Genomic DNA, 20,257 nt, shown 5'->3' on the forward strand with positions numbered 1-20,257 from the left:
TTATTATATAGGAGGTTATATATCATATATGTATATGTATACATATATATCCCCAAATATGAATTTTGAGTTGAAAAGCACATTATCTATAATGAAGAATTTACTAGAGTGGTTAATAGCAGATTTGAGCTGACAGAAGATGGAATCAGTGACCTTGAAAATTGATCAGTGAACATCTAGTCTGAGGAGCCTATAGAGTTGGTGGAGTGATAGTCACAATTCCAGCAGGCTTGTTTGAAAAAATGGACAGGTTGATTTGTTGGCCCAAACGGTTTCAAAGAAGGTTGAGGACATACACTCCCTGCTGTCAGAACTTTCTAGAAAGCCACAGTGGTCAGGACAATATGGATAAACTTTCAGATCAATGGAACAGAATAGAGTTCAGAAATAGGCCCACACTTGCCCTGGCCGGCATGGCTCAGTGGTTAGAGCATTGGCCGCCCCACCTTAGGGTCACAGGCTTGATTCCCAGGCAAGGGCACCTACCTGGGTTGCAGGTTCGATCCCCACCCCTGGTTGGGGCACCTGCAGAAGTCAATCCATCAATGTGCCTCTCTCGCATAGATGTTTCTCTCTGCTCTCTTTCTGTCTCTCCCACTCCCACCTCCTTAGAAAAAATACCCTCACTCCTCAGGTGAGGGTTATCAAAGAAGAAAAGAAATAGACCCACACTTGTCTGGTAGACTGATTTTTTTTGACAAACTGATTTTGACAAAAATCACTGGGGAAAAGCTAGACTTTTCAGCAGATTTTGCTGGAACAACTGGATACCTGTGTGAGAAGTAATGAACCTTGATCTGACCTCGCACTGGACATAAAAAGCAACGAGCAATGGATCATTGCTCTAAACATAAGAGTTAACAACATAGCCGAAACCGGTTTGGCTCAGTGGATAGAGCGTCGGCCTGTGGACTGAAAGGTCCCGGGTTCGATTCCGGTCAAGGGCATGTACCTGGGTTGCGGGCACATCCCCAGTTGGAGATGTGCAGGAGGCATCTGATCGATGTTTCTCTCTCATCGATGTTTCTAACTCTCTATCTCTCTCCCTTCCTCTCTGTAAAAAATCAATAAAATATAAAAATAAAAAAAATTTAAAAAAAAAAGAGTTAACAACGTAAAACTTCTAGAGGAAGACAGAAAACCTATGTGACGTCGTGTTGGGCAAAGATTTCTTAACAAAAAGCGAAAACCGTAAGAGGAAAAATATACTTGACCTCATCAAAACTAAACATTTTTCTTCTTTAAACGACACTGTCTAGGAAATGAAAAGGCCTGACAGACGAGGAGAAATATTTACAAAACGTATCTAACAAAGGGCTCGTTTCCAGAACGTATACACAACAGAGTTGTAAACTCGGTGAGAAAAACAACCCCATAGCAATAATCAAATGATTTCAACAGACACTTCACAACACACAGCGCTTGCATAAGCTCAGTATCACCACGCCACCCGGGATGTGTACATTAAGTTCCTGTAAGTTACGACTTTACACTCTCTAGCGTGGAAGAAACTAAAATTGCTACGATGCCAAGTATTAGTGAAGACCAACTTGAACGCCTCTACAGGCTGGGGCAAAAGAAGGTTTACAGTTGTTCATATGGAAAGTAATACTTTAATAAATAGTAATACAAGAATAAATTCTGGCCCGGTGGTTTGAGCATGAACCTATGAGCCAGGAGGTCACGGTTCAATTCCCGGTCAGGGCACATGCCCGGGTTGTGGGCTCAATCCCCAGTAGGGGGCGTGCAGGAGGCAGCAGATCCATGATTCTCTCTCACCATTGGTGTTTCTGTCTCGCCCTCTCCCACCCTCTCTGAAATCAATAAAACAAAATAAGTAAATAAAATAAAACAAAGATTGCTGGCTGGCCCAGGCTGCTAGGTGTGAGAGAAAGGATAATGGAAGTCCTAGCCAAATTCTTCAAAAAATAAAAAAGGAATAAACTCTGTTTCTCATACTCACTACTCCTGTAAATCTACATCCGCCCCACCCTGTATTGCTGGTGGGAATGTAATATTGTGGAGCCACTAAAAACCAGTTTGGCAGTTTCTCAAATGTACATATAACATACAAGCCAACAGGTCTAGGTATGTACCCAAGTGAGATGGAAACATACAGCCCCGTATAGACTTGTACATGCATGTTCACGGGAGCCGTATTCATAGTAGCCTCAATACTGGAAATAGCCCACTGTTCACCTGCTGGTGAATAATCTATATATATAAAAGCCTAAGCGACCGTTACACACACTGGGCAGGCAGGCGAACGGTTAGGAGCGAGCAGGCAGGCAGGCAGGTGAGCAGTTAGGAGCGAGCAGGCAAGCAGGCAGGTGAGTGGTTAGGAGCCAGCAAGCAGGCAGGCAAGCGGTTAGGAGCGAGCGGTCCCGGATTGACAAGGGCACAGGCCGGGCTGAGGGACCCCCCTTCTCCCTCCCTTCCCCCACACGTATTTCATGCACCGGGCCTCTAGTAGATAAATAATTGAAGATCCATATTGTAGAAAACTACTCAACGATGTAAAGGAATGAACATTTGGACACACAACAACCACAACAACACGGGTGAATTTCAGAAGCATCGTGCTAAGTGAAATAAGTCAGACACAAACTCTCCATACCCTATGGTTTCATTTCTATGAAATTCGAGGAAGGCCAGAACCTCAGTGGCTGCCTGGGGCCCAGAGTCTGGGCAGAGAATTGACAGTAAAGAGGCAGGAAGGAACTTTTTGGGATGATGGGAATATTTGGATTATGGTGGTGGTTACAACGTGACTGTATACAATTTGTCCAAGTTCATCGACTTGTACACTTAAGATTGGGAAGCTTTCTTGCAACCCTGGTACAATTGTTGGGGGGGGGGGGGGGAGGAACACACCATATTGATAGGGAATGTTTATCTGCTTTTATTTATAGGTACTTACAAATTTTTCATTAGATTTCAAGGTGTCTTGAGACTAGGGGACAAAGTGAGCTCAACTTCCGTCAAAGTTGTCTTTGTACGTGCCTTGCACATTTCTTACTGAATTTATATTGAGGTGTTTTTCTTTATTTATTTTTTTGATATGTTTTTATTGATTTCAGAGAGGAAGGGAGAGGGAGAGAGAGAAACATCATTGATCAGCTGCCTCCTGCACGCCCCCCTACTGGGGATGGAGCCCGAAACACAGGCATGTGCCCTGACCGGAATCGAACCCGAGACCCTTCAGTCCGCAGGCTGATGCTTGATCCACTGAGCCACACCATCTGGGGCACTAGGTGTTTTTATCGTTTCTGTTACTATTACAAATGAGACCTCTTTCTTACTGCACTGGCTAACAGTAATCCTTAAACTCGATTTTGTTTGCATCTTCATCTGTCTAGATCTTCCTTTTGTTAATGCCCCCAGGACAGTAACTATGCAAAGTTCATGCGTTGTTACTTAAAGCTCTATATTCTGTGCTTTTTTCCGCGTGTGCACAGCCAGTATATTTTTACGGTTTTTACTGAGACTAAGCAGATCCTTGCTCTGTGTGTTAATCATGGTTTCTCCCAGCTCCGCGTAACACCAAAACGTAAGTAAAACCCGGCAAAGGCCCAGAGTGGAAAACCAAAGCCCCAAGTGCAGTCTCACATAACATGATTTTCATTTTACTGTTGAATCAGCAAGTCTAGGATGCGCGTAAGAGTGGACAAAAGGTGGGAGAAATGGAAAGTATTCGTAACGTTTCACGAACCGAGCAGGCAGCTCTTGCTTGGTCAGGTAGAGATTAGAAACTGGCGCCTTGGCCACAGTGACGGTTTCATTTGGATCGAAGGGCTTCTTTTCTCCTTCATGCCTGTCTCCACTCCGCTGCTTTAGGTAAGGGAGGCTTGCTTGGGAAGCAGGATGAGGGCTCAGCATCCTATCAGAGTGGGCAGGTCATAGCTGACGTTCCTGGCATGACCAGCAGGTGGCAGCAAGACACTTTGTTAAAAAAAAGCTCGCCCTCATTTATTTTTAAGCCCCATAATACAGAGTTGCTATCTATTTTCCTTTTAGCGAAGACCAACGCAGGCAGGATACGCTATTGCTGTTGTGCACTGTTCGTTTGTATTTAGCGGTTTTAGAAATTGAACTGGTATACTTTACTTAGTAAGAGTCTTAACTTTTTACAGGTTCTGTGAGCAACTGCTTCTTAACTGAAACTTTCATTCTCCGTAATACCATTCTTTTCCATGGAGCTTTCTGCTTCGTAGAATTTTCCCAGAGACCCAGCTGTCACGTTTTAGCAGGAAATAACATTTTGCTAGACAATACACAAATGTCTGCTCTCACAACTTTGGAGGCTTTCTGTTTCGTTGTTTGAAAAAGCACTCATGAATTTTTCTCTTTCGTGGCCAAACCAGACATTAAGGGTGATTTTTATGAGAATAAAGCCTTTGTGTGTTTTTTTTAAATCCTCACCCCCGGATATTTTTTCCATTGATTCCTAGAGGGAGGGAGAGGGAGAGAGAGAGAGAGAGAAACATCGATGTGAGAGAGAAACATCAATCGGTTGCCTCCTGCACGTGCCCTTACCGGGGCTGGAGGACCTGTGCGTGCCCTTGACCGGAATTGAACCCGAGACCCTTCGGTCCTAGGGCCGGAGCTCTAACCACTGAGAAGCACCAGCCAGGGCAAGGAGAAAGCCTTTGAATCCCAGGTAGTTAGGTCTGACCAGTTTATCTTCACGAGGAATTGCGGGCCTCCAGGAAGTGGCCTGTGTTCTCCGGGAGACGGTGCCAGGCATGCCTGTGGGATGAGAGCTACATAGAACTTCCCCTTTGGCTCAAGGAGCCGCTGGGCCAGGTGACAACGTTTGTGACTGAGGAGTGACACGGCAGATACATCACTGGCGTTTCTTTTTCTTTCTCTCTCTCTTCCACCCCTCCCGCAGAAATCATTCCTTTTAGGAGAGAGCTTGGGAACTGTCGTACAAAATAATATTTACACGGCACTAAAGTTGCTTCCCGGTTTTCACACGGCGCGCCATTTAATTCTTACAGACTCCAAAGTTCTCGTAAAACCAAGCATTCAGAGTAGACGTTTATCTTACGAGAACCTGATTTGTCCAGATCACTTAACATATATCTAACGTGCTTTGGAATTTTTACAGACCACAGGGGTTTTTTTCCCCCCACTTAATACACCCTTAAAACAACGCCGTCTGCCAGACCACAGTACATCCGTAATTTAGAGCCGCAGATGTTGCTACACATGCTTCTCTTTAAGACCAAGAAGCACAAGAGAAAATAAAACAGAAAGTTGAAGCCGAAGAGAAGCATGAAAACAAGTCAGAGATGGGGGAGCTGGAGCAGCCAAAGCAGTGGGTTCAGTTAGCAAACGGACATGGTGGTCTCAGCTCTATGTTTTTTGTATATATCTTTTTTAAAAAAAAAAATCTTTTTACTGATTTCAGAGAGAGAAATAGAAATGGACAGTGATGAGCCCTGGCCGGTTTGGCTCAGTGGATAGAGCGTCAGCCTGTGGACTGAAGGGTTCTGGATTCAATTCCGATCGAGGGCACATAACCTTTGGTTGCAGGCTCCATCCCGGAGGCAGCCAATCGATGTGTCTCAGTATCTCTCTCACATTGATGTCTGTCTCTCTCTCTCTCTCTCTCTCTCTCTCTCTCTCTCTCTCTCTCTCTCCCCGTCCCTTCCACTCTGTCTAAAAATCAATGGAAAAAATATCCTCAGGTGAGGATTAGCAAAAAAAAAAATAATAATAATAATAAAATAAATAGATAGATAAAATCTTTAAAGAAAGAAATATCAGTGATGAGAGAGAATCATGGATCGGCTGCTTCCTGCATGCCCCCTACTGGGATCAAGCCCGCAATCTGGACATGTGCCCTGACCAGGAATGAACCGTGGCCTCCTGGTTCATAGGTCAGTACTCAACCACGGAGCCACACCAGCTGGGCATATAGATATATATCTTTTAAAAACTTCTTTAACCAGGGTTGATCACTTTCTACCAAACTTCATTTTTCACCAAAACTTGACTTCAGCACGGCCAGTGCAGCTCAGTGGTTGAGCGTCAAGCTGTGACCCAGGAGGTCACGGTTCGATTCCCGGTTAGGGCACATGCCCAGATTGCGGGCTCCATCCCCAATACGGGGCGTCCAAGAGGCAGGCGACCAGTTATTCTCTCCCATCATTGATGACTCTATCTCTCCCTCTCTGAAATCAATAAAACCATATATTTTTTAAAAACCCTTGACTTCAGTTAAACCGAGGAGAGATGTGCTGCTTGGCGTCGGCTGCGATGTCTGATCCTTCCGCATCCTGTGTGAGAATTGGCGCCCGCGGGCTCTGCTGTGGGGAGGGCTCGTTGTTTTGTCCGGGCGTCTGCTGATGTGTCCCTTCTGGTTTCCACCGCAGCTGACCCCACGGTCAAGGACTTAATCGGCGGCTTCACGGCGCTGCACTACGCCGCCATGCACGGCCGGGCCCGCATCGCGCGCCTGATGCTGGAGTCCGAGTACCGGAGCGACATCATCAACGCCAAGAGCAACGACGGCTGGACTCCCCTGCACGTGGCCGCCCACTACGGCCGGGACTCGTTCGTCCGCCTCCTGCTGGAGTTCAAGGCCGAGGTGGACCCGCTCAGCGACAAGGGCACGACGCCGCTGCAGCTGGCCATCATCCGGGAGCGCTCGAGCTGCGTGAAGATCCTGCTGGACCACAGCGCCAACATCGACATCCAGAACGGCTTCCTGCTGCGCTACGCCGTCATCAAGAGCAACCACTCGTACTGCCGCATGTTCCTGCAGCGCGGGGCCGACACGAACCTGGGCCGCCTGGAGGACGGCCAGACGCCCCTGCACCTGTCTGCCCTCCGCGACGACGTGCTCTGCGCACGGATGTTGTACAGTTACGGGGCGGACACGAACACGAGGAACTACGAGGGGCAGACCCCGCTGGCGGTCTCGCTCAGCATTTCGGGCAGCGGGCGGCCGTGTCTGGATTTCTTGCAGGAAGTCACACGTACGTAACCCGCTGGTTCCTACTCTCGCGTTGGCAAAAGTGCCTGCATCTTCCGAGGAATCTCAGGCGGTGGTGGTGTCGATCCTCACTCGAGGATGTTTATCCATTGATTTATTTTTGTTTAGGGAGAGTGGAAGAGAAGGGGAGAGACAGAGAGAAACATCGATGTGAGAGACGCACATCGATGGGTTGCCTCCTGCACACGCCCCGACCAGGGCCCCGGCCGGGGAAGAGCCTGCCACCGAGGTACGTGCCCTTGACCGGAATCGAGCCCAGAACCCTTTGGTCTGCAGGCTGACGTTCTATCCACTGAGCCACACCGGCCAGGGCTGTAAGGTGTTTCTCAACAAATAATAATAACCAGACATTCATGGTGCCTTTTAGCCCTGCTCGGTAAAGTCAGACCTCATTCGTCCGCAATAGAAAGAAAGCTCGATATCCCAAGATCGCATAGAAACTCAGGTGAGCCCCGAGAAGCAATAGGAAATACAGTCAGGGGAGAGAAGTGAAGGAGAAGTGGACAGGAATCAGGGGGCTCTTCATTAATGAAGATCTTCGCTAGAACAAGGCACCCCCTCTGTGTTGGAAGCGTCGTTTCTTGGGGCTGCTGTGGGCTTTGGGGGAGGGACCAGGGGAAGTTGGGTCTTAGATTCCCGACCTTGCTCAAGGCTCCTGGCTTTCTTTGTTTATTTTTTTAATCTTACTGATTTCAGAGAGGAAGGGAGAAAGAGAGAGAGAGAGGTAGAGAGAGAGAGAGAGAGAAACATCAATGATGAGCCCTGGCCGGTTTGGCTCAGTGGATGGAGCGTCAGCCTGCGGACTGAAGGGTCCCAGGTTCGATTCCAGTCAAGGGCACATGCCCGGTTGCGGGCTCGATCCCCAGTAGGAGGCGTGCAGGAGACAGCCGATCCATGATTCTCTCTCATCGTTGATGTTTCTATCCCTCTCTCTCCCTTCCTCTCTGAAATCAATAAAAAAAAAAAAAAATAGAAAAAGGGGAGAAAAAAAGAAACATCATTGATGAGAGAGAATCGCTGATCGGCCGCCTCCTGCACGCCCCCTACTGGGGATCGAGCCCACAGCCCCGGCATGTGCCCCGACTGGGAATCGAACCGTGGCCTCCTGGTTCATAGGTCGACGCTCAGCCACGCCAGCCGAGCCGTGCCTGTACTTTTTTTTTTATTGCCAAGTCGCTGCTCACATTGGCTCCATCGCAGAGAGAGCCCACGTGACATGGGCCCGCAGTGTCACTGGCTCAGGCCGCCCGCTAAAGCGGTGAAGGCTGGTAGGAAACTGGTGAGAAGAGATTTGCCGTAGGCGGGAAATTCGGTGCCAGTTTCCATTGTACCTGACCTGTCTCTCTGTGGGTGCTTTTTTCGCTTTTCCTAAAAAGAAGCCTGGAAGTGGCTGGCCCAGCTTGCATAGCAGTGAGCGTGTCTGTTTCATCAGAATTTCGGGGTGTCTTTAGCTTTAACTCCTGCAGTGGCTGCGCTTGGGTGGCACGAGCGGGGCCGCCGGCAGGAAGGCGTGCGCCCTACAGACACGGCTCAGCCCCTTGCGTTAAGTACTTGGCTCCGGGAGCTGGGCCCCCGTGAGCTCCCGCCGCTGACTCTCCCACATGTTGGCCGTGACCTCGGGCAGGCGACCTGGCTGCTCTGTGCCTGTGTCCGCATCTGAAAATGAGGGTATTTATGTCCTTCTATAGGCTCGCTGGGAGGGTTAAATGAGTTAACGTTTATAATGCACTGGAAACAGTGTCTGGTGTGTTTGCCGTGCTGTGTGTGTGTGTGTGTGTGTGTGTGTGTGTGTGTTTTCAATAAAGCATTGCATTAGATGTGGGCGGGTGAACGACAAGGGCTTGCTACCAGGAATCCCTTCCAGACGCATCTCCCCCAGCCGCCTCTCGTCGGCTCTGTAGGCTTGTGTGGTCTGCACACGGAGACCCAGCCAGGGGCGTGGTCGGAGCTGCCCGGGTCCCAGCTCTCAGAATGATGCTGGAGGGCAAGAACGTTGAATTAAAAAGACGTTCACATAAGCCCCGGCCGGTTTGGCTCAGTGGGTAGAGCATCCCCCTACGGACTGAAGGATCCTGGGTTCGATTCCGGTCAAGGGCACGTACCTCGGTTGCAGGCTTGACTCCTGGCCCTGGTCAGGGCGCATGCGGGAGGCAACCAATTGGCGGTATCTCTCTCTCTCACATCAATGTTTCTCTCTCTCTCCCCCCACCCCCCCTTTCCACTCTCTAAAAATCAATGGGAAAATATCCTCCAATGAGGATTAAATAAATAAGGTTCGCATGGACCTTTAAATTTCGGGGCAAATAGAAAAATCAACAGGGATGTTTCTTGGCCTTGGAGTTCTCCCTTGCTCGGGAATGGAGCGCGCCCCGAGCTGGCCCAGGGTGCGTGTGGCCTGGCCGATTGGATCTCAGAATGATGGCAGCCGAGCAGACGTGTGGCCGGCTTTTCAGACATGAAGGCCCATCTGCCTTTTTTCTTTTCTTAAATACATTTTTATTCATCTCAGAGAGGAAGGGAGAGGGAGAGAGAGGGGAACATCAGTGACAAGAGAGAATCATGGGTCAGCTGCCTCCTGCACGCCCCCTACTAGGGATGGAGCCCGCATCCCAGGCGTGTGCCCTTGACCAGGAGTGGAACCGCGACCTCCTGGTTCCTAGATTGACGCTCAACCACTGAGCCACACCAGCCGGGCCAAGCTGTCACCATTTACCCCTCTAATGTGTCCCTTGGTTTTAACATGGTAATCATAGTCCTTTTAAATTGCCTGTCTGATCCTTCCAACATCTGTGTCATATCGAAGTCTGGTCTGATGCTTGTTTCGTCTCATCCGACTGTGTTTTTTCTTGCCTTTTAGCACGTCTTATAATTTTTTATTGAAGCCAGACATGAAGTATTAGGTAATAGGCACTGAGGTAACAAGGCCGTTAATGTCAGGTTTCATGTTAGCCTGGCCTGGGGCTGGTCTGTGTGTCATGGTGGCGGCAGCCAGAGGGGCCGGGGGCTTCAGGCTGGGGGCTCCCCTCACTCTTCAGTGGGTCTGTGCCCCACAGCTCACTCTCAGCTGTAATCCACTCTTTTTTAAAAAATACATGTATTTTTTAAATTGATTTCAGAGAGGAAGGAAGAGGGAGAGAGAGAGAGAGAAACATCAATGATGAGAATCATGGATCGGCTGCCTCCTGCACGCCCCCTACTGGGGATGGAGCCCGCATCCCAGGCATATGCCCTGACCGGGAATCGAACCAGCTACCTCTTGGTTCCTGGAATGATGCTCAACCAGCTGAGCCACACTGGCCAGGGCTTGATTTGTGTGTTTTTAGGATGAAATGGCTCATAGCTATAAGATGAAATAGACGGGAATGGAGCCGGGTAAGCTGTTTTGCTAGAGACTTCATCTGTCAAGCACTTAAGCTTTCTAGAACAGTGGCCCTCGAGGTCCAAAAGGTTGGCAACTGCTGTTCTAGAACATCAGTCTGTTCTAGAGCATCAGTCACAGGTGTTTACGTGTGCTTCCTGTTTTGTAAGCACTGCACGACCTGAAATACGTTTCTGTTCAAATGTCAGTCGCTGCAGAAGTTAAACTTTAGGGGGGGGAGGGGTGCGGCGGGGGGCGGGAATCAGACTTTTAAAAAGTAGAAATAGCCCTAGCTGGTTTGGTTCAGTGGATAGAGCACCGGCCTGCGGACTGGAGAGTCCCGGGTTCGATTCCAGTCAAGGGCACACACACACAAAAAGTAGGAATACAAATCATGACTCCTTTTTTTAAAAAAATATTAAGAAAATGAAATTTAGGCTGAGGCTCATCTCAGCTGAGTCCAGTCCCAATGGGTACGCGGGCAGATGATCACGTAAAACATTGCTTCCAAGGCCCGGGCCTGACTCCTGTGTTCCTTTCAAATGATTATTCATTTGTTTATTTGGTTTTGTTTTTCTTCATTAATTTTCCAATGATCCTCTAATCAGTTTCTTTGAATTTTCTTGCAGGGTGACTTGTCAAAACAGGGTTACCTAGTGTAACTCTTCGGAGCAGTGATTTGCGTAGCTCATTTTAACTGAGGTTATTTTCGATTATTTACTTTTTTTTCCTTGTTGGGGATTTTGCCAGACATCTACATGTCTGCCTCAGTGACTAAAATCACTTTTAGAAATAAACAAACAAAGAAGCAGCACACAGTGTTAAGTCAGATCACACCCCATTTTAAGGTTCTTTGGTGTAAAAGTAGTACCTTATCCTGGGCTGTTTTCATCCTATTTGTATTACTTTCTATTTTTAATGTAAGCTTCTAGAGATTTCTTGCCGTTTGCCAGGAAGCAGCGTATGGTTTGGGTTGGCTTAGTGCAAATGGAAAATACAGGTCAGCCCTGGTCGGTTTGGCTCAGTGGTTAGAGTGCCGGCCTGTGGACCGAAGGGTCCTGGTTGGATTCTGGTCAAGGGCATGCACCTCGGTTGCAGGCTCGATCCCCGGGCCCAGTCTGGGCGCATATGGGAGGCAACCAATCAGTGTGTCTCTCTCACATCGATATTTCTCTCTCTCTCTCTCTCTCTCTCTCTCTCTCTCTCTCTCTCTCTCCCCTCCCCCCTCTCCCTCTCTCTCTCCCCCCTTCTCTTCCCTCTCCTTCCTCCCATCCACTCTCCCCCCCCCAAAAAAAAATCAGTGGAAAAATATCCTGAGTTGAGGATTAAAAAGCAAAAATGCAACTATAGCCCAAAGCCATGTCCCTGTGGGAAAGAATGTCACCCGTGGACGAATGTCGTCGGGGCTGAGGTGGTGCCTTGGGAGTCTCGCCGCCGAGGGCTGCACCAGAGCTGCCTCCTAGTTGACAGCGCCATGGCTCTCTGTCCAGGCAGCCAGGCACCCACCGCCTTTGTTTTACAGCCTTAAGTCTCGTTTCACCCAGCTCGGACCCAGTCCCCGGGAAGGGAATTCGGAGGCGAGAGCAGGAGGGACGCAGTGGGGTTGGGGAGGATGTTAAAGTGGGGCCCTGAGCTGAAGCCAAGACACAAAGACCCAGGTACCGGGAGGCCGCTCCAGATGTCGGCGGGATGCAGAGGTGCCTGAAGGACCAGTCAGATTGTACTAAGCCACCCAGAGGGGCGGAGGCTTTCTCTTTGTTTATTTCTGGCTTTTTTTTTTTCGTTGTTTGCTTGTTCGTTTTCTACACTCTCCTCTCCATCTCCGCCTCTCCCCGCCTCTTCCCCAAAGAAAAGAACCCTGTTTTGCTTTTATTTCGTCCCTTTGGGTGACGTTACGTGCAACGGTTTGGCCCTCGCTGTCCGCTTCCACGGATATTTTGTCCAGATAAGTAACTTGAGGTCTATCTTGAACCCGGGAATGGCAGCGCCAAAAGGCGGGCCGGGGGAGATTTAATTTTCCAAACAACGCGGCCGCCCCGGTTTTGTAATTCATGCCAGACCAGGCCCTTCAAAAGCCGACTTCCTACTTCGCACCAGCACCAGCCCCATTACCGCTAATGACGGGCTTCCTCCCCGGGGGAGAGGCCGACAGCCCCTTTGAACTGTGGCGCAATCCCATTGTAGCTCACGAGCACGGCTACCTTGTACTTTGACGCATCCCCAAAGTGTTATAATAATTCCGTCAATTATGCTTTTGTGCGCTGTCCCCCGGGGACAGGCAGGCCGCTGTTACCGCCCCGCGTTGTTATGTAACAGGGTAGGGATCCTTTTCTAAGACACCTCGTAAAAGCGTGTGTGCGCGCGTGTGCGTGCGTGCGTGTGTGTGTGTGTGTGTGTGTGTGTGTGTGTGTGTGTGTAGTTTCTCCTTCCGTCCCTTTTCTCAGCTCTCTTTTCCTCTGCCGCTGCCTGCTCCTCGCCCCTTTCATCTTTGGGGCAGTGCGTCTTGGAGCGCATAGTAGGTGCTCCCTAAATACTTCCAAGAAAATAAGCCCTGCCCGGCTGGTGTGGCTCAATGGTTGAGCTTCGACCTATGAACCAGGAGGTCACGGTGCGATTCCCGGTCAGGGCCCATGCCTGGGTTGCGGGCTCCATCCCCCCTAGGGGGCGTGCAGGAGGCAGCTGATCCATGATTCTCTCTCATCATTGATGTTTCCCTCTCCCTTCCTCTCTGAAATCAATTTAAAAAATTTAAAAAAAAAAAATACTAAGTCTTCTTTTTTTTCAATCATTTTCTATTCCCAAATTTGTATTCAGGCGGGGCGGGGGGCAGCTCCTTAATCTTAGCAATAACAATAATTACAGTGAGTAGCCCTTATTACTATTTATTATTTCGCCTGCTTGTCGCTCAGCGCTAGTACCAGGCGAGATGAGTCAGCATCCGTGCCTGTGTGGATGGAGCAGTGGGATAACGATACGCCTCCCTTCATCGCTGCACAGCTTTTTATTTTCTGTGAATCCTCACCCGAGGATATTTTTCCATTGATTTTTTTAGGGAAAGTGGAAGGGAGGGGGAGAGGCAGAGAGAAACATCCATGTGAGAGAGACACATCGATGGGCTGCCTCCTGCACGCACCCCGACCAGGGTCCCGGGCCGGGGATCAAGCCTGCAGCCGAGGTACGTGCCCTTGACCAGAATCGAACCCGCGACTCTTCTAGTCCACTGGCTGACGCGCTATCCACTGGGCCACACCGGCCAGGGTTGCACCTCTTTGTAGACAGGGAGCGCTCTCTCCTCACTCCCTGACTCAGGCCATGCGGCGATTTCCAGAATCTGCTTTCCATCCGTCGGCCCGGGACCGGCTCCCAGCAACGGGTTATGAATCGCTCGCACCTTTACGGTCCGCACTGTCCTCTGAGCACCGGGCGGACAGGGCCTTCTGGCTCCTCCTCTCCTGGGCGGGAGAAGCAAACATGGTTTTTTACGAGCCTCTGAATAGGACTGTTTGAGCGTCTGTGTACTTAAAGGCGTGGATAGCTCTTCCTGTGTGCCCCGTGCTATTCTGAGCCCTTGACCCGGGTGAACTTGTGTCCGGCCTGTCGGGCCTGTGGTGCAGGTGGCGGTGTCCTCAGTGCCCAGGTGAGGACGCCGGGGGACGGGCTGGAGGCCTGATGCTTGGGGCACGATGGGGGGTGTGCCCCTGTCGTGAATGGTCCTTCTGCAGGCAACGGGTCCCACAGGGTCAGGAAGGCTTTAAAAACTCAGATTCTGCCCCTGGCCAGCAGTTGAGCATCGTTCCTGCACTGAATGGTTGCTGGTTTGATTCCCAGTCAGGGTGATCTGGCTTGATCCCCCAGCAGGGGGCGTGCAGGGGGCAGCCGGTCGCCGCTGTGCTCTCACATCAATGTTTCTCTCTCTCTCTCCCTCTCCCTTCCTCTCTGAAGTGTGTGTATATTTTTTTTTTTAGGAAGATTCCTTGGCTGGTGTACACGCGCGGGTCAAGTGTCGTAAGCACTTATTGAAAAATGGCAGCGATCGCTTATCCTCTTGCTAATGGCAGCCTGTGCATGGCGATGCCAAGTCACCCAGCACCGCTTAGGAAACGATTCGCTCTCGGCATGGGCGTGTCTTGCCATGAGCTGGCGGGTTTCTACGTTAGGGACCCGCCTACGGAGCACTCATCCACTCATTCACTCATCCCCTCCACCAGCGTTTGTGGAGGGCTGTGTCAGGCGCGGGGCTGACGGGCAGCCAGAGCGGTCCTGCCCTTGTGGGCATGGGGTGTAGGTCGCTCACAACCTTGTTACGCGCCAGCGGAGCTCTGAGCGCGTCTGCTGGGAACCTCACTCCTCGCCCCTGAGGGTGGGAGGCGGGGAAGGCGGGAGTTTGCTGGGAGACACGTGGGGGGGGGGGGTGTCTGTGTCTGGGTGTCTGGGTGTCTCGTAGCCACACAGATCCAGCGCAAACCTCTGTAGATGCTCCTGCTCCTAATTTATAAATCTTTCTAGGGAATCTGTCACTTCTGTGATTGGTTTTTTTAAATATGTTTTTATTCACTTCAGAGAGGGGAAAGGAGAGGGAGAGGGAGAGAGATAGAAACAGCAATGATGAGAGAGAATCATGGATCGGCTGCCTCTTGCACGCCCAACATTGGGGATCGAGCCCGCAACCTGGGCATGTGCCCTGACCGGGAATCGAACCGTGACCTCCTGGTTCGTAGGGCGACGCTCGACCACTGAGCCACGCCAGCCGGGCTGCTGTGATTCTTTTAAAAGCCCTTACACATATGTATTCAGTAACTCTTGGAAAACACGTGTTCCGTGGGCCTTCCGGAACAGAGGCCTGAATTTTAAGGAGCCCTTTGTCCTCACAAAGAATTACTTTCAAACAGTGGTGATCCCTCTAGCCCAGTGACGGCGAACCTTTGGAGCTCGGCGTGTCAGCATTTTGAAAAACCCTCACTTAACTCTGGTGCCGTGTCACATACAGAAATGTTTTGATATTTGCAACCATCGTAAAACAGAGACTTATATTTTTGCTATTTATTTTATATATTTAAATGCCATTTAACAAAGAAAAATCAACCAAAAAAATGAGTTCGGGTGTCACCTCTGACACGCGTGTCATAGGTTCGCCATCACTGAACTAGACAGACGAGTACCATTCAAGCACAGGTTCAAGTGCTAAGCAGCGCGATGGTCCTCCCCATGTGGCCCCCCATGGTCTTCCCCATGTGGCCTGGGGGCCGCTGGGCTTCCCCGTGTGGCCTGGGGACTGCTGGGGTTCCCCGAGACCCTCTCAGGGCATCTGAGGTCAGAGTGATGCTCGTCCTCACCCCGAGACGTGCGCTGCCTGGCTCACATTCCTTCTCCCCTGCGTGTGAGGGGACGTTTCCAGAGACCAGATGACGTGACCGCATCCCGGCGGGTGGGATGCAGCCGCGTCGGTGGGGATCCGGCCAGGCGCTCCCGGGTGTTGATGAGACGTGAACGCTTGCCATCCTCCTCGCTTCATCCTGCTCATTTCACAGCCGTGAGCTTTCTGTTCGCACGTCATGGGGTTTCTTGCTGTTGCTTCTAAGAGAATGAAGAAGTCTTTCTAAACGTTGTCTCTTAGCTTCAGACAGGGATGTTACCCGCTCGATACAGCCCTACCCTAAACACAGAAGTTCTTTAGGGAGCTTGAGCATCTGGGAACGTAGGAAGCGGCTTTGGGACGGAGAAGTTTGAGAACCGCTGAACCAGGGCTCCCGGCTAGACTTGGAGGGTGTTACCTAATCCCTCAGACAGTCGGAGTCTGTGAAATGGGCTGATGATCAAAGTCCTCCCCTCGTAAAAGGATTAAAGGAGTTCCTGTGTGTCGGGGGTTTGTCAGAATCCATGGCTCAGCGTAAGCATTCTACGTGTGCGAGCTCTCATCAGCGTTACCATTGACTATGAAAGCAGGCGAAGAGAACATATTTCCAGTACAGAAGATGTTTATCTAGACCAGTGGTTCTCAACCTTCCTAATGCCGCAACCCTTTAATACAGTTCTTCTTGTTGTGGTGACCCCCAATTTCATTGTTACAAATTGAACATAAGGAAAGCATAGTGGTTAATCACAAAAACAATATGTAATTATTTATGTGTTTTCCGATGGTCTTAGGCGACCCCTGTGAAAGGGGCGTTCCACCCCCCAAAGGGGTCGCAACCCACAGGTTGAGAACCTCTGATCTAGACTATAAAAAGCCCTGGCTGGTGTAGCTCAGTGGATAGAGCGCCAGCCTGCGGACTGAAGGGTCCCAAGTTCGATTCCAGTCAAGGGCACATGCCCGGGTTGGGGGCTCGATCCCCAGTAGGGGGCGTGCAGGAGGCAGCCGATCCATGATTCTCTCTCATTGATGTTTCTCTCTCTCTCTCACTCTCCCTCGCCCTTCTTCTCTGAAATCAATAAAAAATATCTGTTTAAAAAATAAAATAAAAACATATTTTTAAAAAAAAATAAAAAACAACAAACCAAAACACCCGGTGATTTTCAGAACCTAAAGAGCCCGCCTTAAATATTCTGCTTTGTAACCGCGTTTTCTTCTCCTCTGTCTTTCTAGGGCAGCCCCGAAACTTGCAGGACCTGTGCCGAATTAAAATCCGACAGTGTATAGGCCTTCAGAACCTAAAGCTACTTGACGACCTCCCCATTGCCAAGGTCATAAAAGACTACCTAAAACACAAATTCGACGGCATCTGACAGACACAGGCCCCCGGGCGCGGGGCCGGGCGCCCTGTCCCAGATACCCCTAAGGCCGTTCGCCTTGCACAAAGTATATCCTATGCAATTTCTGATCCGCCGAAAGGTCAGAAAGCAGGTGTACACTTTTAGATGTTTATCCTTTCTGTTTGTTTTTTTTATTTCTTCGTTCGTTTGTTCGGTTGGTTTTCGTTGTACGGGAGGGGTTGTTGGTTTTTTATATATATATCTATCTATAAACACACCACATGCTTGACGGTCTTAATTTGGTTTCTTGGTCCAGGTTTGAGAGGTCCAAGCTTTCTCTCCGATGCCGCACTCACAAAAGCTTGTGGGGTGGTGGTTGTTCTCACCCCCACCCCCACCCCCACCCCTACCCCCACCCCCAAACGTCGCAAGCAGGCTGGGAGCGGAGAATCCGCCCTTTGCCAATGTTATGGGTTCATGGGCTTGTGCCTGTTACCAACCAGCAGAGCACATGTTTACGTTGGGAGTCCTCGTCCCACCCAGGACGGGGTTCTGGGTTCTACAGGCAAATGCACCCCTCCTCCCCCCGAAATTTTGTAAGTACTCCTGTCCCCTCGTTCGTTTTTTTAATGAATACAGATTGGCTGTTTGAAACGGTTCCTTTCCTAGTTCCCGTCGCTTTCGGTGGTTTTGGGGGGGGGGGGAGGGACCTAACCCCAGTACCCCTCTATTCCCGGTGAGCGTGCTCTTGTTTTTAACTTATTTTTCTTAACCATCGCAGGAAGTGACACGGGGCCTCCGCGAGTCTCTGTGGGAATCGTGCTTTTAAAAAAAAAAAAACTAACGGGAGAGAAAATCACTTTCTAGAGCCCCTGTCTTCTGTTTTTCTAACGCGCCTCCGGTGCAGGACAGTACTTTCTCGGGTGTCTTTGGGCCATTATCTCGCTTGATGTCCCCCACGCCACGGCCGCCGGCTTTGCCGTGCCCGTGAGCGCGGGCACTGCCACTTCCGTGTGAATTGCGGGGCCGGAGTCCCCGGGTCGCAGTTTCCATTCAGAGCTTCGTCCTTTTCCCCACGTGGATGGAGCCGAAAATTTCATCTCCGGGTGGGAGAGCATTTTTCCCTAAAAAATATTCCCCAAACGGCATTAAACCCTGTGGCTCTCATGGTGGAATCGTTCGAGGTGGTTCCATGGCCTTTTGTTGTGTTGTGTTGGGGTGTTTTTTTTTTCCTCCCCAGTTAAGCCAGACCTCGAAAGGGTGACATTTCTAATCGGCGCGCATTGGTGAATCTGGAGAACCTCCTACTGTGCCGATGAGCCCTTACCCGCGGGGACCTTATTTCCTGGGTTGATAGGGCTGGCAGCGTGAAAACGCAGACGTGATAACACATCCGTAACCACGCAGAAGCTTCCAGAAGCCGCAGGGACCCGGGATGAGGCCCTTGGAAGTGGGTGCCGCGCCTGATGGGTCATTTCGTTTCCAAAAAGCCTCTTCCAACTTCCCAGGATGGCTCCTGGCGCTTTGGGCAACGCCCAGTCACTCATCGTAACGCGTTTCTCATCAGAGGTCGGCGCGGGGAAGGGCTGGCCTCCTTGTCTCTGCTTCTACGTCCCCAAGTGGGGAGCTGTTGCCACAGCGAATTGGGGGCCTCCTGTGGCTTGTCCTTCGGGAAAAGGGTGCCTCGGGGGTCGCCGATGGGGGAGCCGTGAGCGTGTGGCCGGTTTTGTCACCACCCCAAGCCTGTAACTGCAGCCAGGTGGCCCGAAAGGGGTGATCTGTCCCTTTCCCCGTAAAAATCGCTCCGAAAAGTTCACTTCCCTCGGGACATGGGGAGCCGAGCCGCGTGGTGGTTCTTTAACACCGAGGCCGGAGCCAAGAGCCACCCGCAGGCATCGGGGACACGGCACAGCCAGGAATGAACGGAACCTTACTTCTCCCTGTAAAATCCAGGCCGCGGGAGGCGAGGACGGGGGGAGGGCGCGCAGGCCCTCTGTCCGCCTACGTGTGTGTGAATTCAATCAGTTTAGTCTAAAATGATTCTCTTTCCCCAACCAGCCCAGAGTTTCCCCAAAGCAAGCCACTGAGTCCCAGTCAGGGGGTCCCAGGCAGAAAGACCGAGGCGAGTTCTTCGCTCCGTGTCGCTGCTTCGACTTGAGAAAAAAAAAAAATTATGCGCGCTCCTTCCGCGATTGAAATTTCTATTTAATGAAGACGTGTCTAAGCCCCACTATTTATTGTTTGAGGTTTGATTTCTCCGGACACTTAAAAAGAATGTTTTTTGTGGGGGTTTTTTGGGTTTTTTTTGGTAACAGATTCCCTATCACATCAGCGTATTTCACAGTAACTACAACTGTCTGGAGGTCAGGAACCCGTGGGATGGAGGGGTGAATGTGCAGGTCCGCATTTGAATCGGATTGTTCTAGAAGCATCCTGGGGTCCCATGGTGAGGAGAGAGAAACGAGTCATTTCAGAAAGAAAAAAGAAAAAGAAAAAATCAACCGATCGCTTTTCCCAGAATCTTGACTGAGATGTTCAGAACAGCGTAAATTTGTTAGTGATCCTTGACATTTCTTTTGAAATTTATGATTGAAGCCTCCACGTAAACCTTTATAAAAAAAACCTATCTGGCGAGTACACCAAAGAAACCAGCTCCTGAAAGATTATGATCAGCCATGAACTGCCAACCTCACCTGTTTTTGAAACCGAGTTTCCCCCCCTCCCCCACCCCCCCATGTAAATATTTGTGTTCATAAATGTACAGCAGAGCGAGAGTGGTTTTTTTGTTTTGTTTTTTTTAGATTATTTAATGCCCATCTTTCTAAACTATTGATGACAGAAATAATCTGCGCTTGTGCGTCGGGACGACGTCACCGTTTTGTTCTTTGAGTCGTTATCAGTCACACTCGGGACGTGTTTCCGCGAGAGAGTCCAGTGTCCTGTGGCCGTGGCCAGAGTCCACGTGGCACACGGGGGAGCGAGCGCCTGGTGTCAGGCTAAGCGACGAGAACGCCTGTGACCCCGGGAGATTCTAACCGCCCTGCCCAAGTGCTCAGCAGCCCAGGATATGACCGGGATGAGGCCCTCTGCCCCCAAATTGAGCTTTCATATAACTCCTAGTGTGTTCTCTCATACTGTATTTTGTTCTTCCTTTGTAATGTAAGTTTGTTTTGCTTTGGGTCAGTTTGAATTAAAAAAAAAAA

General features: G+C 50.2%; 1 protein-coding gene across 2 annotated transcripts in view; it reads left to right on the top strand.

Moving 5' to 3' along the window:
- Window positions 1-19,522, top strand: part of ASB7 (ankyrin repeat and SOCS box containing 7) — a 31,116-nt gene extending 11,594 nt beyond the window's left edge. For both annotated transcript variants that reach the window (XM_081114965.1, XM_081114964.1), the window contains exons 5-6: window positions 6,384-6,989; window positions 16,948-19,522. In XM_081114965.1, the coding sequence (XP_080971091.1) occupies window positions 6,384-6,989; window positions 16,948-17,087 (746 nt within the window). In that variant the 3' untranslated portion in view covers window positions 17,088-19,522. The remainder of the gene's footprint in view (window positions 1-6,383; window positions 6,990-16,947) is intronic.
- The last annotated feature ends 735 nt before the right edge of the window (window positions 19,523-20,257 follow it).

Source organism: Myotis nattereri (genome assembly GCF_964212035.1).
Source record: "Myotis nattereri genome assembly, chromosome: 21".
In the NCBI taxonomy this organism is placed as follows: domain Eukaryota; kingdom Metazoa; phylum Chordata; class Mammalia; order Chiroptera; family Vespertilionidae; genus Myotis; species Myotis nattereri.